The sequence below is a fragment of the Colletotrichum godetiae genome (genome assembly GCF_030913485.1).
Source record: "Colletotrichum godetiae strain CBS 193.32 chromosome Unknown BDP55scaffold_7, whole genome shotgun sequence".
In the NCBI taxonomy this organism is placed as follows: domain Eukaryota; kingdom Fungi; phylum Ascomycota; class Sordariomycetes; order Glomerellales; family Glomerellaceae; genus Colletotrichum; species Colletotrichum godetiae.
In genome coordinates, this window is record NW_026851255.1 from 1,302,753 (window position 1) to 1,325,528 (window position 22,776).

Here is a 22,776-nt window from a genome sequence, read left to right on the forward strand (position 1 = left end):
TCTCGATCTCATTGATTTCTTGCAGGTTCTCCTAAGTGCACTCAGTGAACCCACTGAAAAGCGCTCGCCGACCGGAATCCCGCACCCACCCCTTCCTCCCTAGAATCCCTCGCCGCGCTCACCCTGAACTCCGCGTTGGCCTCCACCACCCACTTCTGAACGCTATCATCCCAGTACGATATGCTCACCTTGTCAAGAGTCGTCCGAGCGGTCACCGTTTCTCCAGACCGTACGAGGACCTTGTCCCAGCCCTTAAGCTCCTTCAGCGGGCGGCCCAGCCGAGGCTTTGATACAGGACTGACATAGAACTGCACAATCTCTTTGCCTTCGCGTTTGCCGGTGTTGGTCACATCGACTTCGACTTCTATTTTGCCCGTCTCCTCGAGTACGTCGGCGCTCAATCTCAGGTTGGAGTACTCGAAGGTGGTGTACGAGAGACCAGCCCCGAATGGGAACAACGGTTCAATCTTGCGATGGTCGTAGTACTTGTATCCGAGGTAGATGCCCTCTCCATAATGAACCACGTCGTTCTCTCCGGGATAGTTGTCAAAAGATGGCGTATCCTCAATACGGCGCGGGAATGTAATTGGTAGCTTCCCGCACGGGTTGGCCGCCCCGAGTAGAACGTCCGCCAAGCTGTTTCCCAACTCCTGACCTTGATACCAAGCTTGGACAACAGCTGGGATGTCATCGATCCAGGGCATCGTGATTGGGCTTCCCGTTTGGTTTACCACGATGATGTTGGGGTTCGCCTTGGCCACGGCAAAGACCAGCTCGTTGGACCGGCCAGGCAGATCCATGGAGACCATGTCGCTCGTCTCCGTCTCCCAGTCCTGGTCCTTGCCTACGACAACGACAGCAATATCACAGGTTCTGGCAAGCTCGATAGCGTCTTGTAGCATGGCATCCAGGTCTGCAGGGTTCTCTAGGAAACCGATACGGCCGCCATCCTGAACCTCTTCGCGCTCCAACATGCCCATGTAGGTCAAATCGTACGGTTTCGGCTCACGGCTGATCGACTCAAGCACGAGCTCATACGATCGGCCAGCCTCGAGGGTGACATCGACTCGCTCCTCGGGCGAACCGTAGCTCATGAAGAGAGATGACTTGGGCGACCACCACCTCCGCTCGATATCGATGATGACCTTGCCGTCGAGGATGATCTTGCCAGGGCCACAGCTGGAAAGGGATAGCTGATGGACGCCGCTCGTCTTGGGCTTGAGGATTGTCCTAGCACGGTAGGAGTAGCGCTCTCCGGTCGTCAGCTCAGGAGGGAGCCCATCGTAGCAAACCAGGTTGGAGCTCGGTCGGTGCTCCACCATGAAAGGGTTGCCTTCGTGCCTCATGTTTCTCCACAGAGACAGAACGAACCCAGGGCTATTAGTTTCGGGGTTTTGCATGACAGCGGAATCCACGAGAGGGAGATATCGATGCGTAAGGTTTCCAGGTTCAGTCGCAACCTTGGCTGTTGGAAATGTCTCGGAAAGCTCCCTTCGAAAGGATTCGAAAGGCGTAGTCCGGTAGTGAGGCGCGAGGTTCGAGCTGCCACCTCCTGTAGCCACCGATCTGGCGGCGTTGGGACCGATGAACGCGATGGTCTTACCGCCGAGATCTGTGAGGGGGAGAGTCGACTTTTCGTTCTTTAGAAGAACAATGCCTACATGCTTCGTTAGTTGACTTCACGTTGCATTCTATTTGAATGAGCACGACGAACCCTCTGCACCTGCGCGACGGAGGATCTTCCGATGCTCAGGGAGATCGACGGCCCGCTCCGGCTCTTCTTTCCAGTCTGGTATCTGGCTTTTGCCCGTCCTGTGTAGTAGCTCCAAGACTCTTGCGGCAGAGGCATCAATGAAAGAGGTGTCCACTAGACCTTTGCGGTGGGCCTCGAGAAGACGTTCGCCTCTTCGCCTGACGGGTCCAGGCATCTCTAGATCCAATCTGAATTTCCGTCAGTCACATCATCGTTAGGGGCAGTCGCTTCTGTGTCAAGCCTCACCCTGCTGTCAACGAAGGCACAATGCTATTCGTCCCAAACCAATCACTCATCACCAGGCCGTCCCAGCCCCATTCGCCACGGAGGATGTCTCTGATGAGGTAGTGATGCGCCGAGCAAAAGTCACCGTTGATCCTGTTGTAAGCTGTCATGATGGACCAAGGGTGACTCTCGCGGACTGCAATCTGAAAAGGCTGGAGGTGGATTTCGCGGAGGGCACGCTCAGGGATCTTCTCGTCTATGAAGAAACGGCGATTTTCTTGGTCGTTTGCTGCGTAGTGCTTGACGCAGGCTCCGATACCAGCAGCTTGGATTGTGTTGATGTACTCGGCGGCGAGCTTGCCCGTTAGGAAAGGGTCTTCGCTGTAGGCCTCAAAGTTGCGTCCGCCCAGCGGAGTGCGAGGGATGCATACTATGCGAGGATCAGACCACCACTACTACTACTATCATTGAGGACATCGACATGGCGTAGACGAAACCTTACCTGTCGGGCCTAGAAGCACATCTACCCCTTTGCTTTTGGCTTCGGCTATCAAGACCTGCGAGACGTCATTGATGACCTGCTTATCCCACGTAGCAGCCAACGATACACTTTGGCGTTGGTTAGTTGTGACTCAATCAAGAGGAAGAGTGCGACAGCTACTCACCCAGATGGTAAGGAAGCTGCAGTGACCCCATCGACAAAGATGCCTCCACGAACTCCGGTAGGCCCATCAGAGGTCTTGATTCGGGAGATGCCCAGCCTCGAGATGGGATTCGTCCGCCAGAGGTCTTCGCCTGTCAATAACAGCACCTTCTCCTCGAGAGTCATCTGCTTCAACTTTTCTCGAGAAAAAGATTTCGCGTCCTGAGGTGCTTGAGGCACATCGATGCGAGATGCGTCATGGTCTCTGCCCCGTTTCTCAGTGTCAAACATATTACTGGTAGGAGTTTCCTGCGTGTAAGATGGAGTGTAAGGTCTAAGAAAACTCAAGTTGGATGAAGTCTAACTGTGTGTCTCCGAGAAGCGCATGAATCCAGCACACTCTCACGCGGGTTAAGAATGGGAGCTCATTTATAACCACCAAAGCTGCACTTCTTTATGGTATGAGACGATTTGTGGCACGCCCATTGCAGGCGCACTGAACCTGATGCGTGATGGACTGACTTCTGCAGTGTACATCGTCGGACTGGGTCCGTTTCTCCCCGGCCGAATACGCAACAAAGAGCCAAGCACCGTTGGTAAAGCTCCTAGTGAGTTGGGATGGGCAACCATGCAAGACACACACGATCCCACCATAGACGAGGGGCACGGAGTCAGTCCGTCTCTCCCCGCTCCTATATGCCACCCTTGCCGTTTTGGGGAATAGCCTCGTCCCTCGAGAACAATGCCAAGACCTGGGGAACCCTCCCCCGCAGAGCCGATCCGGGGTCGGACTCGAACGAAACCAGATCATGGGATCAGGTTCGACGCCATGTCGTATGTTGCCGGGTAGAGCTTATCGACCCTGGACTTCACTTCCATGAGTAAAACAACTCTTCTAAGACACATCTGTTGGCGACTAAATTACCCTAGATCATGGCTGTCAAACAGCATAAATAGACCCGAGAGACCCGGGTGAAGAATCCCTCATCCTCACAGCCATCCTCAAAAATCTAATCTGGCCTTCAGTCAGCCAAGAAGATGGACTCCAAGTCTCTGCCCCCGCGGGCCCAGACCGTGGAAGAGATCCTAGCCTCAGACACCCGTTCCGCCCTCTCCTCCCTCACCCCATCTCTCATCCGCCTCTACAGCATCCTCGCCCCAGCCTGCCTCGTAGTCTGCGCAACAAACGGCTACGACGGCTCCGTCCTGACAGGCCTCCAAGGCGTCGCGGCATGGAACCGCGAATTCGGAAGCTCAAAGGGCGCCCTCCTCGGCTTCACCAGCGCCGCGTACCCCCTCGGCGCAATCATCTCGACCCCCTTTTCCGCCTTCGTCTCGGACCGTTTCGGGCGGAAATGGTCCATCCTCATCGGCAGCAGCATCATGATCATTGGCGTGCTGATCCAGTGCCTCAGCCACTCCATCGGGCAGTTCATCGGCGGCCGCATCGTCGTCGGCTTCGGCATCACCATGGCTCTCGCCGCGGCGCCGGTGCTGATCTCGGAGCTCGCACATCCAAGGCACCGCGTGTTATTCGGCTCGCTGTATAATACCAGCTTCTACCTCGGCGCTCTCACGGCCGGGTGGGTCACGTTTGGGAGCTATCGTATTGCCGGGTCGTGGGCGTGGCGGCTTCCTACAATGTTGCAGGCGCTCCCGGCGGTGATTCAGATGATTTTCGTGTGGTTCTTGGATGAGTCGCCCCGGTGGCTTTGTTACAAGGACCGGGAAGACGAAGCGTTCAGCATCCTCGTGAAGCATCACGGGGGAGGAGACCCAACGAATCCTCTGGTCGTCGCAGAGTTTCACGAGATGAAAGTGGCCTTGCAGCTCGAGAAACAGGTCAAGGATGTTGGACCAAAGCTCTTCTTCAAGACACCAGCCAACAGGAAGAGGCTCTTGATCCTTGTCACTCTCGCCGTGTTTGGGCAGTGGAGTGGGAACGGTCTGGTATCGTACTACTTGACAAAGATTTTCACGAGCATCGGTATTACCAGCCAGCGCGAGCAGACTATGCTCAACGGGGTCATCAGCACCGTGAACTACGCCACGGCTCTATTCGCGGCCGCGCTGTCGACCAGAATCGGCCGCCGGTGGATGTTTGTCGGAGGCGGCATCGCCATGTGGCTCACCTTTTCGTCGCTCACGGCCAGTATTGCAGTCTACAACACAAAGGGGACCACGGCCGCTAGTCAGGCCGCGCTTGCTTTCATCTTCGTCTTCTACGCCGCCTTCAATATCTGCCTAAACCCACTCCTCTTCCTCTACCCCACGGAGATTCTCCCGTTCAGGCTTCGAGCTATGGGTCTTAGTATTCTCGTCTTTGCCAACAAGGCCGCGTCGTTCTTTAACCAGTTTGTCAACCCTATCGGTATGGACTCTCTGGGTTGGAAGTATTATTTGGTGTATGTGGCATGGCTTGTGGTTGAAGTTGCCGTCTTTTATTTCTTGTACCCCGAGACCCGAGGTCACAGCCTGGAACGCATGCAGGAGGTGTTTGGGGAGGAGGTCAAGGACGATGGTCTTGATGAGAAGGGTTCGGTTGTGAAGGATATGAGGGTCATAGAACACAAGGAATGAATGAGCCGGTGGCGGCCACACACAGACCAATAATAACCATATCAGCGTTCGTATGCTCGTGATGATGTGTGGCATTCAAGTACTGCAACACCCAGTCATTGCACTTGGTCTTCCGTGGTATAGTACAGCTCATCTTGGCCAAGGAATGGCCTCGAATCAAATGGACGGGGTGAAGGACGATGGCAGGTGTCATATGGGGTGACTGAGGATGATAACTGTCTCCAAGTGGTACCCAGTCCTCTTAGACCTTTGGGCTTCCAGGTCGAGGTTTAGGGTCATCTTGGAGTTGGAGATGCCGGCGCTGCGACGCAACCCCTGATCAATACCTCCTGGACAACACTCTTGTCCTTATAAAGACCCAAACACTGCCAGATACAACATTAAGACGTATGCTGCTTGACTGTCTTTCTTCAACCCAAATTCACTCACGCATTCCAAACACATATCCAACTGCCAGAAACAACAAAAATGAAAGGGACGAGACTCGAACTCGCGCGGGTTGCCCCACCAGGAAACAGATGTTAAGCTGACCTTAACCTGGCGCCATAACCAACTCGGCCACCCTTCCGTGCCGATGCTCGCTCCGAGGAAGGTCCTTGATGCGATTGCGGATGCCGGTGGGAGCCGGGCAAGCTGGTTATATTCCGAGGGCTTTGGGTTGACTTCTGCAGTATGTACGAGTTTGTGTGCGTATGTGCGGGGGTGGTTCGGTTCAGGGCTATGGAGTCGGTGTGAGAAGTGATCCACCGGCAGGCGGGCGGAGGGGACATGATGTGGTGAACATGTGATGAGATCTGGAGGTGACAAGTCCGACGGCGTTGACGCGGCGGCTCCGGAAGCGCGCGGGAAGAAGCTTCGGCATCCCGTCGAGACCCGCGGCCGTTCTAGGAAGAACCCGTCTCGGTGTTGCAGTACAGAAGAGCTTTCCACAGTGTAATCATGCCAACGGGCGGCCTCTGTACTCTGTAGAGCATTGCAATCGGAGCCGTGCGGGTGTGCACCATACGTTTTGATATCGCGACAACCTCACACGCAGCTTCGAACGTCAACTCATAAACACAATCAATGACGTCGAATAACGTTCCCAACGACGTTTGATTGAAAACCGTTGGTCCGTTGCGGCTGAGACCCGGTCGGGCGACCGACACTTTCCGCCAATCTACCCGCCAAGCCGCAACCGGTTCACAACGCGCCAGAAGCACAAACGGGATGGGAAAAGTGTCTTGGCATAAAACAGCCGTTTGTATACGGAGGCACGTGGGGAATGCACGACGAAGTCCTTTCATCAAGGTAGTCATCACATGCAGAATCACCTACCACTTATTGTGCCGCTACCCTAGCATAAACAATGAACATTCAATTGCATCACAAGAACAAGGTCCCGCAGAAACGTCAGAGTCTCGTCCCGCCGCGCCCCGAAATACAAAGTTGCCAAAAATACCCGAACGAGATTGACTATTTAAGAGTCGAAGAGAGAATATTGACTGACGAGCCCACAAAGATCAACTACCAACTGTCACTGGCACACAACTGGCAAGTGGAATACGGTAGGTACTCCGTCCAGCGTGCACTAAGCACGCCAACCCGGCCTTGGATCTTGGATTCTTGGGTGATCATCAGCAAGGTCAGGGCATGAGCCGTCAGCACTGCCACTCAACTTTCCAACACTATTGAGTATTGACTCCAGGCGAGGAAAGCCAAGTTTTCTCCTCTTATTGATCAGCCAGCCATTCATCTCTCATATGTTGTTTCTTTCTTTTTCGTCTGGTCTGATCTGATCTGATCTGATGGACGCCAAAGTAAACAAATCAAACTTTTTGAACAAATGGGATGAACATGCATAAATGTGCAAACAAAGAGACGCGCGTTCTCCACACTCAGCTCACACCTTGCCAGGAAGGTTTTCTCACCTTCTTCCAGATCCGGTACCTGTGCCGTTGAACTCTACCTCACTCACTATGAAGTCCCGTCTTGGGTCTAGCGCCAGGTACAGCGACATCGTGATTCGTCATGTACCTGAACGGGGCTCCGCTGGCGACCTTGACAATTGGAGAAACGTTTTGTACGTAATCGCGTAGGTATTCACAAGTTTCGCCTTCTGCTTCTCATGTTCCGTGGGAAAAATCCGTACACAGAAATGAGCGAATAAATGCACATCCCACCACTGCCGAACGACGGCGTCCGACGGCGCGACAGCGAACTCCAAGCCGTCTCTCCCAGTTCCCAGTTTCCAGAATGTCCCCCGGGGCACAACAAGACCTCTCACTTGGGTCCAAGCTCTAAATTTAGCTCGCCACTGCGCCTGGATATGTGGGAATCTCTTTCCTCTTCCGTCCCTCTCCCAGTTCCCACTCTCTACCGTGTATCAGTGTGACTTTGCACAAACACACAGTCCTCAGTCCCTCTCTTTCCCTCGAGTCTCGAATCTCCTCTCGAGTCTGTGTCCATTTCAGAATTTCTAACCTTCTCCAGTCTCCTCTCGCTTCCTCAGCGGGGACGGGATATCTCCCCCTGATGGTTGACCGCCGACTGGGAGAAGGAATACGAACGGAGCCCGCTCGACGGTCCAGACCTCGTATGCTTGCCAGCTTGCCCCCTAGTGCCTAACCAAGTGCGGCCTCCTCATGGTGGGGACTGATCAGCACCATCTCATTTCCCAACTTCTGGGGGGTGGGATGCCAAATGGGTGGTGACCATGGGGGTGGATGGGAGGGAGGCTCCTCTTGGCCGGCTTGGCTGCCACCGCGCTTTGCCCAATTGTATCGTGAATCAAGGTCAGGCAATAGGCGTGCGGCCCGCACACCTCGACCTTGCCGAACCGAATCGTTCATTTGCTCGGGAGGAATAGCTCGAGCCCTGTATGACGCGATTAGCCTGGCACGCTGGTAAATGTTCTCACTCACGGGGAGTTTGAACAATGCTCTCAGGCTCTCAGCTTGTGATAAGCTGAGTAAAGATATTCTTCACGTATCCGTACTGTCACAAAAAAAAATTGAAAAAAAAAATTAGTCACACACGTATGCAGTAGTCACGCTCGTCACCAAAGGGTTCATTTGTACAACGTTAATGAGTTTATGTATGGATTAATCACATTTTTTTTCCTTCAGTCTATCCTCAATCTATCCATGATTATGATACCGAAAAAACACATGTCCAGAAGGGGGAATCAAAAGACACCTTGCCAATGCGCTAGAAAAATTTGACCACAAGACGAGTGAGTGCACTACTCCTCGAACCTCTTAGTAGAGGAGGGCGAAAGCGCCGGCAACGACAGCCAGAGCACCGGTGGTGAAGACCTGAAGGCCGGCAGCACCAGAGCCAGCAACCGCAGAGGGCGTGCTGCTGGCGCTGGATCCAGAGCCGGATCCGCTACCAGAGGAGCCGGAGCCGGAGGTGGCAGAGGGAGAGGCGGTGGAGACGGTCGAGTTAGAACCGCTGCCAGAGCCGCTTCCAGAGCCGGAACCGGAACCGGATCCACCGCTGGTGCTGTTGCCGGAGCCAGAGCCAGAGCCGGAGCTGGCGCCAGAGGAGCTGCTGGGCTTAGCGGTGGCAGTGCCGGAGGCAGAGGCGGTCTTGGTGCTGGAGGGGGTGTCGAAGGTGGTGGGACAGGTGAGGTTGAACAGAGGGGTGGTGGACAGGTCCTTGGTGATGGCGAACTTCATGGAGTTGTCGGGGTTGGAGTCGCGAAGGTTGTACCAGAAGGTGGGGACCTTGTTGAAGAGCTTGCGGCAACCGACCTCCTGCCAGTACTTCTGGGCGTTCTTGGCGCTGGGGACGGCCTCATCCCAAGTCTCGCCGGTGACAGGCCAGCCGGTCTCGGTGACCCAGACGGGCTTGCCACCAGCGGTGGCGACGGTGGCCTCGTAGGCCTTGTCGAAGAGGCTGCCAGCGTTGTCGATGGTGTTGCCCTTGTCATTCTCGTAGTAGGGGTACTCGTCAACACCGACCCAGTCAACGGCGTCGAGGACGGGCTTGTTGGTGGAGTTTCCCCAGACGTCCCAGGTGTCGACGTGGCCGATGGAGACCTTGGACAGAGGGGTGTCCTTGAAGGCGGTCTTGAAGTCGTCGATGAAGCCGACGAGGGTCTTGGGGTCCGCACCAACACCAGACTTGTTCTTGACACCGGTGACGGAGTTGCGGTACAGGTCCTCGGAACCGATGGAGGCACCGATGATGAGGTCAGTGAGCTTGGTGCCGTACTTGGTGACGGCGGTCTTCAGGGCGTTGATCTCCTTGTCAATGTTGTCGGTGCCGGAAGTCCAGATACCGAGAAGGATGTAGGTCTTGGTCTCAATGGCAGCCTCGAAAGCCTCAATGGGGTCCTGGGTGGAGTAGGCCTGGATGTTGGTGTAGAGGCGGACAGCGTTGAAGTCGCCGGGGGCACCGACGAGGCCCTGGGCAGTCTTGAACTCGGCCTCGAAGTCGGCCTTGAACTTGGCAGAACGGTCGGCCTTGGTGGCACCGGAGTTGAAGCCAAGGTAGTTCTGAGCCTCGACGGTGGCCGCCAGGGCGGTGAGGGCAGCGAGAGAGATGGAGGCCTTCATTTTGATTGGATTAATGTGTTAAAAAACGGTTGAAATAATAAAGAATTGTCGCGTCTGGTCGATGATCTGTAGAATCGTCGAGTGGAGGAAAGGGGTCCCAGGGTGGTAATTAAGGGCGGACTGGGAAAGGCCTTTTTCTACGTTGTTCAGAGACTCTTTGGCTGTGACTATAATAAACAAAAGAGTGTAGTGAGTTGGTGGTTCGTCGTGGACCAAAAAGAATGACTGGGAAGAGTGAAAGAGTGAACAGGACCGAAGAGGAATCGGCAACGGGTGGGACAAAGATGTCTATAAAACACAAAAGGAGGGAAGACGGGGGGGTCACAGAGGAGTGGAGGAAGAAAAGAGTGGAGGAAAACAATGACGGTCGTATTGGCACGTCACGAAATTAAGGAGAGCCCGGGGGTACTTGGGTACTTGCCTGACTGCCCTGGCTCTCTGAGTACAAGCGACATCACGTGAGGTACGAATACACCCACACCGTACGGAGTAGACTTCTCGGGGGACTCGAAGACTCGACTACGGAGTACAGGCCCCACCGAGGGTGTCCAAGGTGTCCAAGTTTGTTTTCCGGGGCTGAATCGATACCTGGATAAGGTATCCGTACTTCGTATTACCTGGCAATTGAGGCCTGGCACAACTCACTGGAAGTTGAAACCTGAGGTGGCAGTGGATGAAAAAAAACCAGGCACCGCGCATTAGCAGCCAGCCCGCTGGGGCCGTCTCCACTTGTGCTGCCACTTGTGCTGGAAGGACCTGAAGGACCTGAAGATCTCTCAGCCAGTGCATCGCACCTGAAGCGCCCCCATGGGATGAACCAGCGCTTTGGCTGACGCAGGGGGAACTTGGGGGGAAGAACGGACGATGCATTGACACGGGATTGCTCCTTCCCCGATGTCGTCCCATCTCTCTGCATCTTCTACTGTGTGCTGTCCATCATCTATGTCAATTCTGTGCGCTGTGCCTGGACTTCCGCCTATTGTCATACCTGCATGCATGACGCTGACGAACTGGGCAATCATCTTGTTCACTGTCAACTATTTTCATTTCTACGCTTCCTCAATAAGACAACGTACTCAGGGACGCCGGAAAGCCGAAGCCTAGGCCGCCCGATGGACACGGCCACGCAGTTCGATACGCACAAATAGTCACAATCGACACCACTACGCGATCGCCAACATTCCTCTCTCGTGTGAGCTGCGTCAGTCTTTCCCAGGACCCTACCCGCTTACCCGACCGTGGTTGAGACATTTTGGGAATCACACCAGCTCATGTCTTGGGACGGTGAAATGTTCCAAGAAGAAACAAATCTAACAGCTGAATCCGACACGCCACCCGCCCCGTGAGTCGTTAGCCCGTGATGGCGCGATGCGTGCTTAGATAATCGGTGTGAAATGTTATGCACGCCTTATGGGGAGATGTGCAGGCATCTTGCACTACTTCACCGACCTCACTCCATCTCATCATGTAAGATGATGGGTTAGCTCATGGCATGTGAATGTTCCCTATCGGTAGCTGGTTCCTCTGACGGCTATTCCCTATTGGCTATTCTGTTCATACCTCGTAGGTTCTATCAATGGTGGTTTCTTTCAGGTTGAAAGACATGGCCCCAAGCCTCAACCCAAGTTTGAGTGATGCTAGTATAATACTTGCTTCTTGTGGCCAGAAATTCCTCAAGTCTCGAATAGACCAACAGGACCATCTTTCCCCTCCAACCACCTCTCTATACTCTGGTACATCTTGCGGCAGGCCCTCACATCCCCCCCCTCCCGTGACAAGCTTGGCATCAATCTCGTATCCCAAAGTATTCTGCGCAGCTCCGAGGTACTTGTACCCCGCAGGATACCTAGCCAACACTTCATCCGCAAAGATCGGTGCCCTAGTACCGTCCACGGCAACGATCTTGTCCTTTTCATAGACAAGCTTGACGTACGCAGCTTTCCAATTCCTTTGCCCATCACCACTTTCTTCCTTCGCCTTCTCGTAGAAGAAAAGGAACCGACAGTCACAGTCGATGTCGTACTCGTAACCGTCAGGGTGCTCGAAGCGCTGAGTGATGGTAGCCTTCATCTTGCCCGCGGCGCGGTTCGTCTCCTGGTTCAGCTCGACGAGAGTGCCGCATTCGCGATGCATGATGAAGGCTCCCGATGACTTGCCGGCGATGGATATGCGGATGAAGTCGTCGATGGGCTGTGCACCGCTCCAAGCTACATCGTGGGCCATGGTGTCAGCTCTGGGGATGAGGATACTTGTGAGAGTAGTGGCATCATAAGAAGGGGTCAACGGCTCAACGCACTGGTCCAGACGTAGGCATCCTTGGTGAAGAGGGAGCGATAGTTTAGCCATTCGCTTGCGTCGCGGTAGACTGGCCAGCCTTTGCAGAGCTCAGAGACAGCGAGGCGGTCGAGGAGCTGGGAGGAGGTGCCTCCGACGTGGGAGAACTGGCGGGTGTGTAGGTCTGTCATGTTTCTAAGAGATGAAGTGAATGGAATGATACTTTCTGTAGGATTTCAGAGCCCTGCAAAGCCTGGTAAGTCGTGGTCTAAGCTGAGAGAAATGCTTACGATGATGACAAGGGATTGATATTGGAGTATGCTAGGTAGATGAGCACGTCGGATCTAGGAAAGGCACCCAAAATTTTTGATGGAATCGCTCTTTCCGAGTCAAGTCTTAGTGCCCACTCCAATCTCAATGCCTTCCTTCCTTTCTTTGCTTAATTAAACAAGACAAGAGCATCGTCACATTTCCAAGGCCTGCCCCTCCACCATCAGAACAGCAACACTCTTCAAACCGCCTAGAGACGAGCGCTCAGAAGCAGCAAAATTCAATGAATCAAAGACACCAGGAACTGTATCTGAAAGACAAAAATGATGCAAAAAGAATGGGGTCTGTTCAACACTCTATGCCTGCTGGGGGCTTCGAACAAGAGCGCCCGCCAGGTTTCGCAGAGGACCTATTGGCACGGGTATCTTTTTATCCTGGTGTTCAACCAATTGAGCCACGCACTCATGGACCGGATGTCTGCTGAAAGGAGGTGGAGATTTGTCGAATATGTAAGGTAGGAGATGTCGTTTCCTTGGGAAGGAGGCTCCGGTGTGTGGTGCTTCCAGCGCCAGGGGCGGGAAAGAGGCACCTGCCTGTGAGGTGATTTCTGGCCTCTGAGGTACGTATTAACAACCTCAAACGACTGGGGTCGGAAGCCTTCCTTCCTCTTCTTTCCTAGTAAATAGGAAGGAACAAAGACCTTGAGGGCCATGGCATGGAAAGTTCTAGAGATGGTAGCAGTCCTTTATTCCAGCCTACCTTACCTCATCGAGATAGTCCCAGCTAACTCGCTACCCAGATTCCTAATATTCACCAACTTCAAGTCATTCTCAAACAAGCGAAAGAATTTGGCTACTAGCAATACCATGGGCAACTCAAATCCACCTCTTCCAGGGAACATACCATAGGATAAGCACCAGCAGCAAGACCACCAACGGATACCTCCACCACAGCATAGGCTTCGCCCGACCACCCCCATGATAAACACACGTCTTCACATCTAACGTCCTCTTTCCCTGTAGCCTCTCAAGCTCCAACCCCGGAGTCACGATCCTATCACTCCCACTCTCGCTCTCACTCTCATCCTCTCCATCAGTCTCACGAACCGGCCTATGGCCCTCACCCTTCCACCACCGCAACGGCGGCGAAATAGGCAGCCCAGGAGAATACAGAATCCTGCTCAACTTTGAAACCCTACCCCTACTTGCACCAATTCCAGACCCAGACCGTCCAGCAACAGGCGTACTAGCCGGCGTTCTCAGTATAGTCCCAGCGCCGGAACCAGAGCCGGGAGTCACCGCCCCCGGGCTATCCTCCGCCGGTCCAATTTAGAAAAGTATGGCGACTCCGGCGAGCCCCCCATTCTGAATCCGTTGTCGCCCATGACGGCTTATAGTTCGGAGACGACTCTTGCAATGACTGCCAGAACGATGTACATATCGCAGGCGACTCAGATGAGGGGCTCACGGGGAACGTCGAGGTATCGGCGGAGTCCGGGGCCGCCGTCGAAGGGGTTGGAGCCGGGTGGTCTGGCGTCCAGGGGGCAGGGCTATGGCCGGCGAAGAGGGGGCTGTTTGCGGGGCGGCGGATGCGGATTGGGTTGGGGGGTACGGCGCGGCGGTGGGGGGGGGGGGGGGGGGGGGGGGGGGCGTACATGGCTATGCCGGTGGGAGATTTGAAGAATTGGTGATTAGGCCTGAGAATATTTAGGACGAATCTTGGTAAAGATGGCTGCGAGCGGAATGACTATGGAAAGAAAACGTGACAGACTTGTAGATGTTCAAGATGAGAAGAAAGACTCACCACGGGGCATGACTTAAATAGTATGTCACATCACAAGTTCGATTCGAGAGGAATGCACGAGACGTAAGGGATGCTCACTCACAATGATTATTTGTTCTTACCTGATCCGGTACAGTACTGTCATCAGTCAAAGAGGCTCAGCCAGATCGTTTGTATGAGGTGCTGATCCTGTAGAAGCGAGGGGCTCAATTGTTACTCAAGATCTCTGATCATTGAAAAAAAGCTCCTGCTAACCGTACAGCAGCAGAGAGAATCGGCAATGTCGCGTTTTATACATCGCCTCGGGGAACTGATTGCTGCCGTCAGCGTAAAACTGACTGCGATGTGCCGTTAATGGTCTCGTCGCATTGCAAGCCACGAGCCATTCGGACACCTGATCGCATATGTAGTGGGAGCTCACGAGAATGAATCAAATCTACCAAGGAAGGAAAAGGTGAAGAAACAGGTTGAAGTCATTGATGAAGTAGTGATATAGTAAACGAGCGATCCGATGCCTAACTTCCGGAGTACTATTCTACACACGTCTCATAGGAATCGGAATTTCGCCATGACATGTCCCAACCAATATCTCCCATGATCAACAACAACAACAACCACTGCACATGTGCCATTCTAAAGTTCAGTGTACCCTGCATCACCCATTTCTTGGGCCAACTGCGGCACAGTACTCCGGACGACATCCCAAGCCCAAAGATGGTTGTTATTGAACGGCGTCTTCCAGTCACTCAGCACGCAGTCCGAGCACAAAGGACACTTCAACTCGCTCGAGTTGTATTTTGGTCGTATGCGGCGAAGAGACTTCATCCAGCAATTCTTTCCCACCACGTGCTTTTCCGAGGCGCATTTAAAGCGCACAGCCGCGTGCGGATCCTGCACGGTCCCGAGCGGCTCCATACAGACAAAACAGTCCGTGTCGGCCAGGTCCAGTTCCTGAAGCTCCGCCTTCGTAAGCGGCGCGACGACGCTCTCGAGGAGATCCTGTCTGTAAAATTCGTCTTTCAACCTCATTGACGTGTTGCGTAGGATGATATACTCGGTATGCTTGTAGTGGCCAGGGCTGGTGAGCATCCCGCCTGCGTACGCACCGTTCCGATATCTACCAGAACCCCTTTGGACGATGGCCTCGTAAGTATGAATGACGAGTTTGTCAAATAATCGGCGTAGGTCTTGGGAGAAGCTGGCACGCATAACGTTTGTATCGAAATGCCAGAATCTTAGGAATATCCGGCTGATGGAAGCGATTCGTGCCCTGGTCAGCCCTGGATCGTGGGCCAGGAGACGCGAAACAAGGTTGGAAACTTGCATTCGCGCATCAAAGGTGGCCGCGGCATATTCAGCGAACAATGTCATAGGAAAATTAGAAGTAAGTAAAGAGCGTTCCCACCCATCTCTCCCGCCGAAAGACTCGATTGTTTCCGTCAGTAAATCCGTGAAAACTTCGACTCGGCCGAGGATATCAGGAGCGCTATGCAGAACGGGCACGACTGTAAGTGATTCACTCTCGTCAAGCTTTCGGTTGCCAAGGTTGTCTAGAAACGTAAAGTCGGGCTGTTGCCGATGTAGTTCAATGTATTGTTCGACAGGCAGAAATTCGGGATCGAGCTCTCCGTCGTTGGCCGGCCTCTGGGTGTGGGCTAAGGATAGATACCTCACTCTAACTTGTGCTCGATTGCCGGTGACAGGACCGGGCCAGAACCCTCGCCAAGGGAACCAATATGCGTGGGAAACGATCCGCCGCATGGCCGCAGCGGTGTTGTGAAGTTCAGTCATCCTATTCGTATTGAACTCTTTGGTGGCATCGTCTCTCTCCAAGCATTCGCAGTTGGCACCGTTCTCGACATGGTCCTTGTCGAAGCGACAGGCTGTCTCGATTTTGCTGACTCGATAGACAAATTGATCGTCATGAGGGTTATTCAGAATCGGAGATGACGCCTCCATCAATGCCATATTGAGGAATTCGACCATGGATTTGGCGTAGTTCTCAGCAGCGTCTCGTGCTTCCATGTCATTTTCATCAACCATACTCTGAGTGAATCGCTTCGGCTTGGCGAAGGGCTGAAGGAATTTGCCGGTGCATTCATGACAGGCAATCTCGTATTCCTCGGATTGCTTGGCGAGAGCTTTTGGGCTTAGACACTCGGCATATCTCGGGCTGGCGCATCGAATAATATACCGGAAGGTATGCTGCGAGGGTGTACCGTCTGGGAAACACTTGAAGGTTCTCGTGAGAAGGATACACATGGTTAACGTGAGGGCGTTGACGGTGCCGATCAGTCCGTCGGCGACATCTAAGGATTAGCATAAAAGGGGTTCAAACTCCAGGCAGAGGGCAGTTTGGTGATGTCGCCTTCTTAAGAAGGATATGAGAGTAAGAACCACAGGTTGCTTGGCTGAAGCATTCGGCTCGCAGTCTCGGGGTAGACCGAGAGCGAAGAGACGTCAGCGAGTCGACAGAATCTCGAGGGATGTCCAAACATCGCCGCTATGTTCAAAGAGGCCAACAAAGACATCCTTTCTTTGGCACTTTTGAAAGGCGAGAAGTAAACTGCCATGGGTGGCAAGGCTAGATCCTGGGTCGTCTACATTCGCTGTCGGTTGCGGCGGCATAACAATTTGAACTTGTAAAAGACAATGGGCCAAAAGGGAGAAGGTACTGTTTTTCGTATAGGTAGAAATGACAACAGCAATGGCTTTGTTTTCCCGAGGCCCAGCACACTGCCTCGGTGTAAGGGGGAGGGTTTCCTTGAGTTCTGGTCCAAGCTGCAAGACATTGTGCATAGAAGACACATGGCACTTGCTCAGAGTCTCTTTCATGGTATCCAGGTGACGATACCACGGTCCGAGATGTCGTTTGGCGGCAGGATGTGATGCCCAATTGGGCCAAAGAAGAGAAATTGTAGAAGACTGCAGGATGCAGCTGCATGGCGGCTCGTGGTGTAGGCCGACTGGCTGGGAGACCGCTGCCGGTTCGCCCTGTCTGCTCGGTCCAAGGAGGCCTACTTAATTGGTCTGGTCCAAGGCGAGGGAGTCTGATTCAGGATCAAGGAGCCAGAGCCTTGGCTTGAAGACCGAGGATGATAGTTTTATTCCCCAGAATGAAGAGAATGTGAAGGACTGGTCGTGCTGGCGTACCTTAGTTGAGGAAGAAGAGGAGGAGGAACAGCTGAGTCATCAACCCAATTAAGTAAGCCAGCAGCCACAGCATCCCTCAAGGTCCCCAGGCCTTCTAGCTCGTTCGTCGCTGCCCCCTACGGTCTTGAACTGCACTGCTGGCAACTGAAGACGAGGTGAAGAGGATCCGTCCATCGTGAGATCCATCCGTCAACTTCCCTCGTCACTGACTCGCCCTTTTCTCACGATGGAACACCCGCCGGCCCCGCTGCCTACTCCAAACAGGCCTCAATTAGCCTTTGGCACTTGTCGACGTGTTCGATCGCGAGCTCACCTAGGCGGCGGGTACCAGTTGGCCCCTTGATAGTCTTGATGCCCAACCAGCCATCTACGATCTCCGTCATTGCCTCCAACCGCACTGCTCTTTGCTCACTTATCACGTCCGGTACCGCAGGAGAACACTTTGGAGGGGCGACTACCGACCCTTCAAGAAGAAGAAGACGACGATCCAGCCAGACCAAGACCAGCCAGTGCAGTCGCCGCCATCCGCAGGAGGCCATCAGCCCATTGCAGGTGAATGGTAGACGAAAGCCTCACCCAACGTGACTGGCGGAAAGTGTCCCCCCACGACACCACCAGCAATAGCTTCGAGAGACTACCCTTGGGCTACGAGCGGCCCGACGAGTGCGGGAACTGCTGCGGTAGGGGACCATCGCCACGCCTACCACCGGTTCATTGGTTTGGCAGCTGCATGGACCGCGCATAATCGCGCCCAGCCTGCTCCTGAGTTTGCTGCATCTGGAGACTGGCTTTGCCTCTCGGTTGCTCGTTTGAGGCGGATATACAGTCTTACACTCCTTCTTCCTCTCCTCCGCATTCGCTGCACGATGCCACTCTTGCATATGCGCCCCCGGTGTTATCCTCTCGGATTCACCACAGAACCTCCTTCAACCCAGGCGAGCTGCCAGCTACCTTACACCGTCAGTACCCCCCGTTCATCTTGCCCATTATCTCATCCATAGCAGCCCAAGAGATGGTGAGGTTAAATATGTGTCGTGGACCTTTCGCATTCTATCTGCTATACAGACCGTCCTGCTTTCTCTGCTTCCACGTTCATCATGTCCCAAACTGTTCTTTTCGTACGATTTCGGTCTCCCTCTTTCGTGATACTTTGATCGTTGTTGTACCATTTAGGTATTCTATCATTCGACTCAACTTCATCGACGCCCGCCTTCTCCTGTCACTTTGAATGTATATCCCTCAGCCCCTCAATGGCTGGGCTCTCAGGAGCTCCAGTCTCAGGACAGAGCCTCGCTCCCCTGGTTTCGAGGTGGCAGCGCGTGCGGACAAAACCATCAACGACATCGCAAAGAGACAGGTCTCGATATCAGGTGGCCAGACCACCAACCTGACTGTTGGTGTCACGGTCGGGGTGGCCATCCTCATCTTTATCCTTGGCGCCGGAGCCTTTCTCTACTATTACAGAGTGTCTCTCAAAAAGATTAGTCGCCGTCGACATCGTCGTCGCCGCCGCCATCACTCGCACAAGTCATACAGCTCAAGGAGCTCCAAGAGCTCGGCCGATGACGGCCCCGCTTCACATCCACCTCCTCCAGCGCCGCCCTCCGCACCACGCTCTACCGCCCCGTCTGCCACGCCTGCCGACCCCCCTGCCGATCCCCCTGCCGACGCTCCCGCCGATGCTCCGGCCGACCCTCCAGCTGATGCCCCGGCCGACCCCCCTGCTGAGAAGTAGGCTTGGGTTGGCGTTACACCCTCACCCAGGTGAGGCTTGTGTTATTAGGGAGAGACCTTGTGAATGAAAGTCTCAGGTGCGTTGGGTCCTTCTCCGTGAAACGTCCGAAAGAAAAAAAAAACTGACATGAAAAGAAGAATCCCTTGACCTGAAGTGAGTTGTACTATGCAGGATTTGACATTTGTCCAGAGCGGGAGTTTGCGGATGGAACTCTAAGGCGAATCCAGGCGCCATTACCTTTCCTACTGACCCCAGTAGTGTTGTACGTTTGCGTTGTGTACAACCTTGAATTGATAATTGTTGTTTAGTTCTTTGTCTCAAGTATTTTGATATATGTATCTCTTGGTTCTATATGAACAATAGCCTTGCCACCTAGCCTCCAACTCGTCTTTGGAACATTCGCCCTTACTAAAAATGACCGGACACTGCAATATGCTTCCCTCGAAAGACCAACTTCATCACTATACAGATTACACAGCCGCCATCTCATTGTCTTCCACAATCACAGCCCCATTACCAGCAGCCTCCCGTCTCAGATCTCGAGCCTCAGGCTGGATACCACACAAAGAGTCGAAAAAGGAGTAGCAGCACTCGTTACAACTCACCTCCCTGTCGCCATGTACATCATTTTCCGTGGCAAACTGCTCCAGCCGGAAGTTCGGGTCCACACCCCATCCCATCTCTAACCCCATGTCCTGCCCAGGCGCCGGCCCGTAGTCGATGAAGCCGTCGCCCAACGGCATGTCCATTCCCATACCAGCTACCGGCGCTGGATGCATGGGCATAGCCGTCATAGGAGGCATGGGCATGAAGCGTATCGCAGGTTCGCGAGGTTGCGAAGAACGTTTACTGCGCCGCGCCGGCTTAGTTTTGGCCTTCGGCTTGGCTTTCTTGCAAGCCCTCTTGGGCTTCGCCTTGCCCTTGGCATGATGGTGATGATGGCCATGTTTATGGTGGTGATGATGATGGTGATGCGTCCATCCATGTACGTGCGGGTGTCGAGGGGGATGTATGTGAGCATCCATTTTCGCTTTTGGATGAATATGGTGTATGTGAGGCTTATGGGGATGTATATGTGGTGTTTGAAGACCCGTCTTTGTGCGTGGTTTGGGGGAGAAGACGCAGTTGATGCAAAAGTATATGAGGCTCACTGCGGCCAGGCCACCGATAAGACAGCCGATGAGCATTCCTGCTATTCTGCCTTCCTCTCCTCGGCGTACCAGATGGTTTGTATGAATTGTTGAGGTCGGTATTGGCGCCATATCAGGGGCGGCTGAGGTCTGACCTCAGCTGGCTCGTGTTTCTTGCAATCTAGTCATCGCCATGACTGTCTCTGTCTTGCCTTCCATCTCAAGGGGGAAAGGTGACGATAATTGTATGAATCATCTTCGGACCTTCTCGAGCTTGGTAGCATATATGCTTCCCAGAGCCCGTTTGCTACGAAACAAAAGTCTTCAGGAGAAGCAATGAGACATACCCTACACATCTAAAGCTAGAAAGGCAAGCGGCAAACCTACGACAATCTGTCTCTTCGTGAATTCCCATGATGCCGCTTCAGGCACGCCTCCACGATCTCCAGAAAGTCAGTCCCAAACAGCCAGATGAGGCAGCACAGCGTAGCACACGCATCAAATCAGCACAAGGTCGGTAACCAGTCATGTTTGCGTTTGCATCTATGATACAAGCTGGTCATTGCTGACTCTGCAACCTTTTCTCCCCTTCCGATCGAAAAACACGTGCTTGCGGTCGCTCAGAGTAGCAAACAAGGACGGGACGGGAGAGAGGTTGCAACTATTCTAGATCCTACCTTATCCTACAAACCACACTCTACCCATACCATCAATTCGACCCCTTCAGCCCCATCGCTACCGAAAATTCTAAGTAAAGAGAAACCGGGGTATTGCCTCCGTGCTACTGGGTATTGCCATTTCAGACCGTCGTCAAAATCATCGCTCTAATCGCCTTATCCTCATCAAGCTATATCCGGGAAGAGCATCTGGGTATCTCATGATCATGTACGCACTTCCTCTCAAGAAAAAGGAAACTCCCTCTCTCAACCCCTCCGTCGACCACGCCTCTCCTCCCTCCTCTCCTCTCTCTCCCGAACCTGCACCAAGACAGACCCAATAGCCTTCTGCACCTTCCCCGAGCGCTCCATAAACGCATCGTAAAACTCGCAGTCGGCGTGTCCGGGCTGCCGCTCGTTCAGAGAGATGAGCGTGTTGGACAGCGTCTCCAGTTCCTCTTTGAGCGGCGCATAATCGGTCCCGTATCCGCGTCGTCGGCGGCGGTGAGTCTCGTCGTCACCGCGATGGTGTCTCAACGGCGAGGGCGAGCCGCCGCCGCGGTGTGGAGGGTACCCATTGTCGCGGCTGTGGCGTCTTCTCCGGTCACGGTCGCGGTCTTCGTCTTTGCTACCGCCGACGTGTCGTCTCCCGTGAGAGCGATCTTGTGAATAGTCGCGAGAGTATGCGTCATGGTCCCGGCTGTCTCTTCGTCCCTTGCCGTGTTTCTGTCCACTCGTTCTCTCGTCCGCGCGCCTTTCTTCTTCTTCCTCCTCGCCCCCACCACCGCCGAAGCGCTCCATGGCTTTGGAGAGAATATTCTTGCCCAAGTGCTCCAGCATCTCCATATCCATATTCGGAACGCCGCCTCTAGCGCGCTCGTCGTCGTCATGGCCATGGTCTTTGCCGCCTCGCGTGCTCAGGCGCCGGTCGTCGTGGTTCCTCCTTCCTCCTCCATCCTTGTCTTCGTCATCCCCACCGCTCAGCTTCTTCATGTACTTCTGAACGGCATATTCGACGAGTCCTCGGGCGAGGGTCTCGAGAATGATTTCGATTTGGCCGTGGTTATTGCCGCTTCCGCCTCCGCCCCCGCCGCTGTGTCGGTTGCGATTGCGGCTGCCGCGGTTCGGGGACGGCGCGGCGTTGCGGGAGCGTGTTAGTGTGCGTAGTAAGCCATCCATGACCACGGGGGATCGGGATGCATTGGGTTTTGTCGTGCTGCTAGTTGTGCTAGTTGTGCAATTGGAGTGAAACTTGAGCTGAGCGAGTGTGTGTAAGTCGTAAAGAGTGATCGCTCAGTGGTGGTGTAAGTGAATCAGTCTTTGGTCGTATAGGTGCAAAAAAATGAAAGGGAAAAGAGGGAGAGAAAAGAGGAAATTGAATCGCCCTTCTTTTTCTTCTTCTTCTGAGGCCCCTCCTCGACTTTTTGTCCCGATTCACTAGTAGGATGAACTTGTGGATTAAAAATGATTTAGCTTGGTCGTTGGTGGCGCTGCGAGTCGCGCGAGTGGTTGTTGGTCATGTGGTGATGGTGTTTTCTCATGTGATTGAGTGAGCGTCTGCCTGTGCAAGTGAGACAGGTAGCACCAGGCACTGAGAGAGAGAACTGTGAGGATTAAGTAGTCAGTTGGTCGCACTTTCCAACCTTTTGCAGGCAGAGGGCAAAATGACTTTTTCTGTTTTTGAAATGACCCGCGGTCTGGTGCGGGTTCAGCGTGGCTCAGTTGTCTTTTGTTTTTGGGCAGTGTGATTGATGTTTTGTTGGTGGTGACTGACTGAGCGGGTGAGTGAGGTGAGCGCGACAGAGTCACAGACTGAGGTAGGAAGGCGCAGCGTGTGAGGCAACCCGGAGAAAAGCGGGTTATCGTCGGAAAAGATGTTTCGCTGCCTAAGAAACATCGCATGTGTGATATACTTGGAGGATCCCGTGTTTATTCTTGGATTTCCCAAGTAAGTCCAAGACGCTGTTGATGAATATGCGCTTACTCGCGATTTTGGCTTCAAGGCATGTGGAAGAACATTGAAGATGAAAC

The 22,776-nt window shown here is 53.8% G+C and overlaps 8 protein-coding genes and 1 non-coding gene across 9 annotated transcripts; 2 read left to right on the forward strand and 7 right to left on the reverse strand.

The window, feature by feature from the left end:
- Positions 1-41: 41 nt before the first annotated feature.
- BDP55DRAFT_691453 (glycoside hydrolase superfamily) lies at positions 42-2,807 on the reverse strand (the record flags this gene model as incomplete). The annotated part of the gene is made up of 5 exons (XM_060576971.1): positions 42-1,657; positions 1,715-1,941; positions 2,000-2,408; positions 2,481-2,587; positions 2,644-2,807. 5 exons carry the CDS (start codon positions 2,805-2,807, stop codon positions 42-44), a joined length of 2,523 nt encoding a protein of 840 aa, XP_060433762.1.
- An 852-nt stretch (positions 2,808-3,659) lies between these two features.
- Positions 3,660-5,201, forward strand: BDP55DRAFT_544786 (general substrate transporter; the record flags this gene model as incomplete). Its single annotated transcript, XM_060568515.1, has 2 exons — positions 3,660-4,150; positions 4,223-5,201. 2 exons carry the CDS (start codon positions 3,660-3,662, stop codon positions 5,199-5,201), a joined length of 1,470 nt encoding a protein of 489 aa, XP_060433763.1.
- A 469-nt stretch (positions 5,202-5,670) lies between these two features.
- BDP55DRAFT_t79 lies at positions 5,671-5,769 on the reverse strand. Its single transcript has one exon. It is a non-coding gene; the product is annotated as a tRNA-Leu (tRNA).
- A 2,499-nt stretch (positions 5,770-8,268) lies between these two features.
- On the reverse strand, positions 8,269-9,972 carry BDP55DRAFT_652682 (glycoside hydrolase superfamily). The gene is made up of 2 exons (XM_060574127.1): positions 9,818-9,972; positions 8,269-9,786 (listed from the first exon to the last, which is right to left on the reverse strand). Exon 2 carries the CDS (start codon positions 9,743-9,745, stop codon positions 8,441-8,443), a length of 1,305 nt encoding a protein of 434 aa, XP_060433764.1. The 5' UTR covers positions 9,746-9,786; positions 9,818-9,972; the 3' UTR covers positions 8,269-8,440.
- Positions 9,973-11,177: 1,205 nt separating this feature from the next.
- Positions 11,178-12,210, reverse strand: BDP55DRAFT_701899 (catabolic 3-dehydroquinase; the record flags this gene model as incomplete). Its single annotated transcript, XM_060577933.1, has 3 exons — positions 11,178-11,484; positions 11,522-11,952; positions 12,042-12,210. 3 exons carry the CDS (start codon positions 12,208-12,210, stop codon positions 11,419-11,421), a joined length of 666 nt encoding a protein of 221 aa, XP_060433765.1. The 3' UTR covers positions 11,178-11,418.
- A 2,494-nt stretch (positions 12,211-14,704) lies between these two features.
- BDP55DRAFT_725448 (uncharacterized protein) lies at positions 14,705-16,333 on the reverse strand (the record flags this gene model as incomplete). Its single annotated transcript, XM_060579010.1, has 1 exon — positions 14,705-16,333. One exon carries the CDS (start codon positions 16,331-16,333, stop codon positions 14,705-14,707), a length of 1,629 nt encoding a protein of 542 aa, XP_060433766.1.
- Positions 16,334-18,452: 2,119 nt separating this feature from the next.
- BDP55DRAFT_628596 (uncharacterized protein) lies at positions 18,453-18,959 on the forward strand (the record flags this gene model as incomplete). The annotated part of the gene is made up of 1 exon (XM_060571923.1): positions 18,453-18,959. One exon carries the CDS (start codon positions 18,453-18,455, stop codon positions 18,957-18,959), a length of 507 nt encoding a protein of 168 aa, XP_060433767.1.
- Positions 18,960-19,384: 425 nt separating this feature from the next.
- On the reverse strand, positions 19,385-19,656 carry BDP55DRAFT_652692 (uncharacterized protein). The gene has a single exon (XM_060574128.1). The coding sequence runs from the start codon at positions 19,649-19,651 to the stop codon at positions 19,430-19,432; it is 222 nt and encodes a 73-aa protein (XP_060433768.1). The 5' UTR covers positions 19,652-19,656; the 3' UTR covers positions 19,385-19,429.
- Positions 19,657-20,555: 899 nt separating this feature from the next.
- Positions 20,556-21,964, reverse strand: BDP55DRAFT_652693 (uncharacterized protein). Its single transcript, XM_060574129.1, has one exon. It carries the CDS (start codon positions 21,922-21,924, stop codon positions 21,013-21,015), a length of 912 nt encoding a protein of 303 aa, XP_060433769.1. The 5' UTR covers positions 21,925-21,964; the 3' UTR covers positions 20,556-21,012.
- Positions 21,965-22,776: the final 812 nt, after the last annotated feature.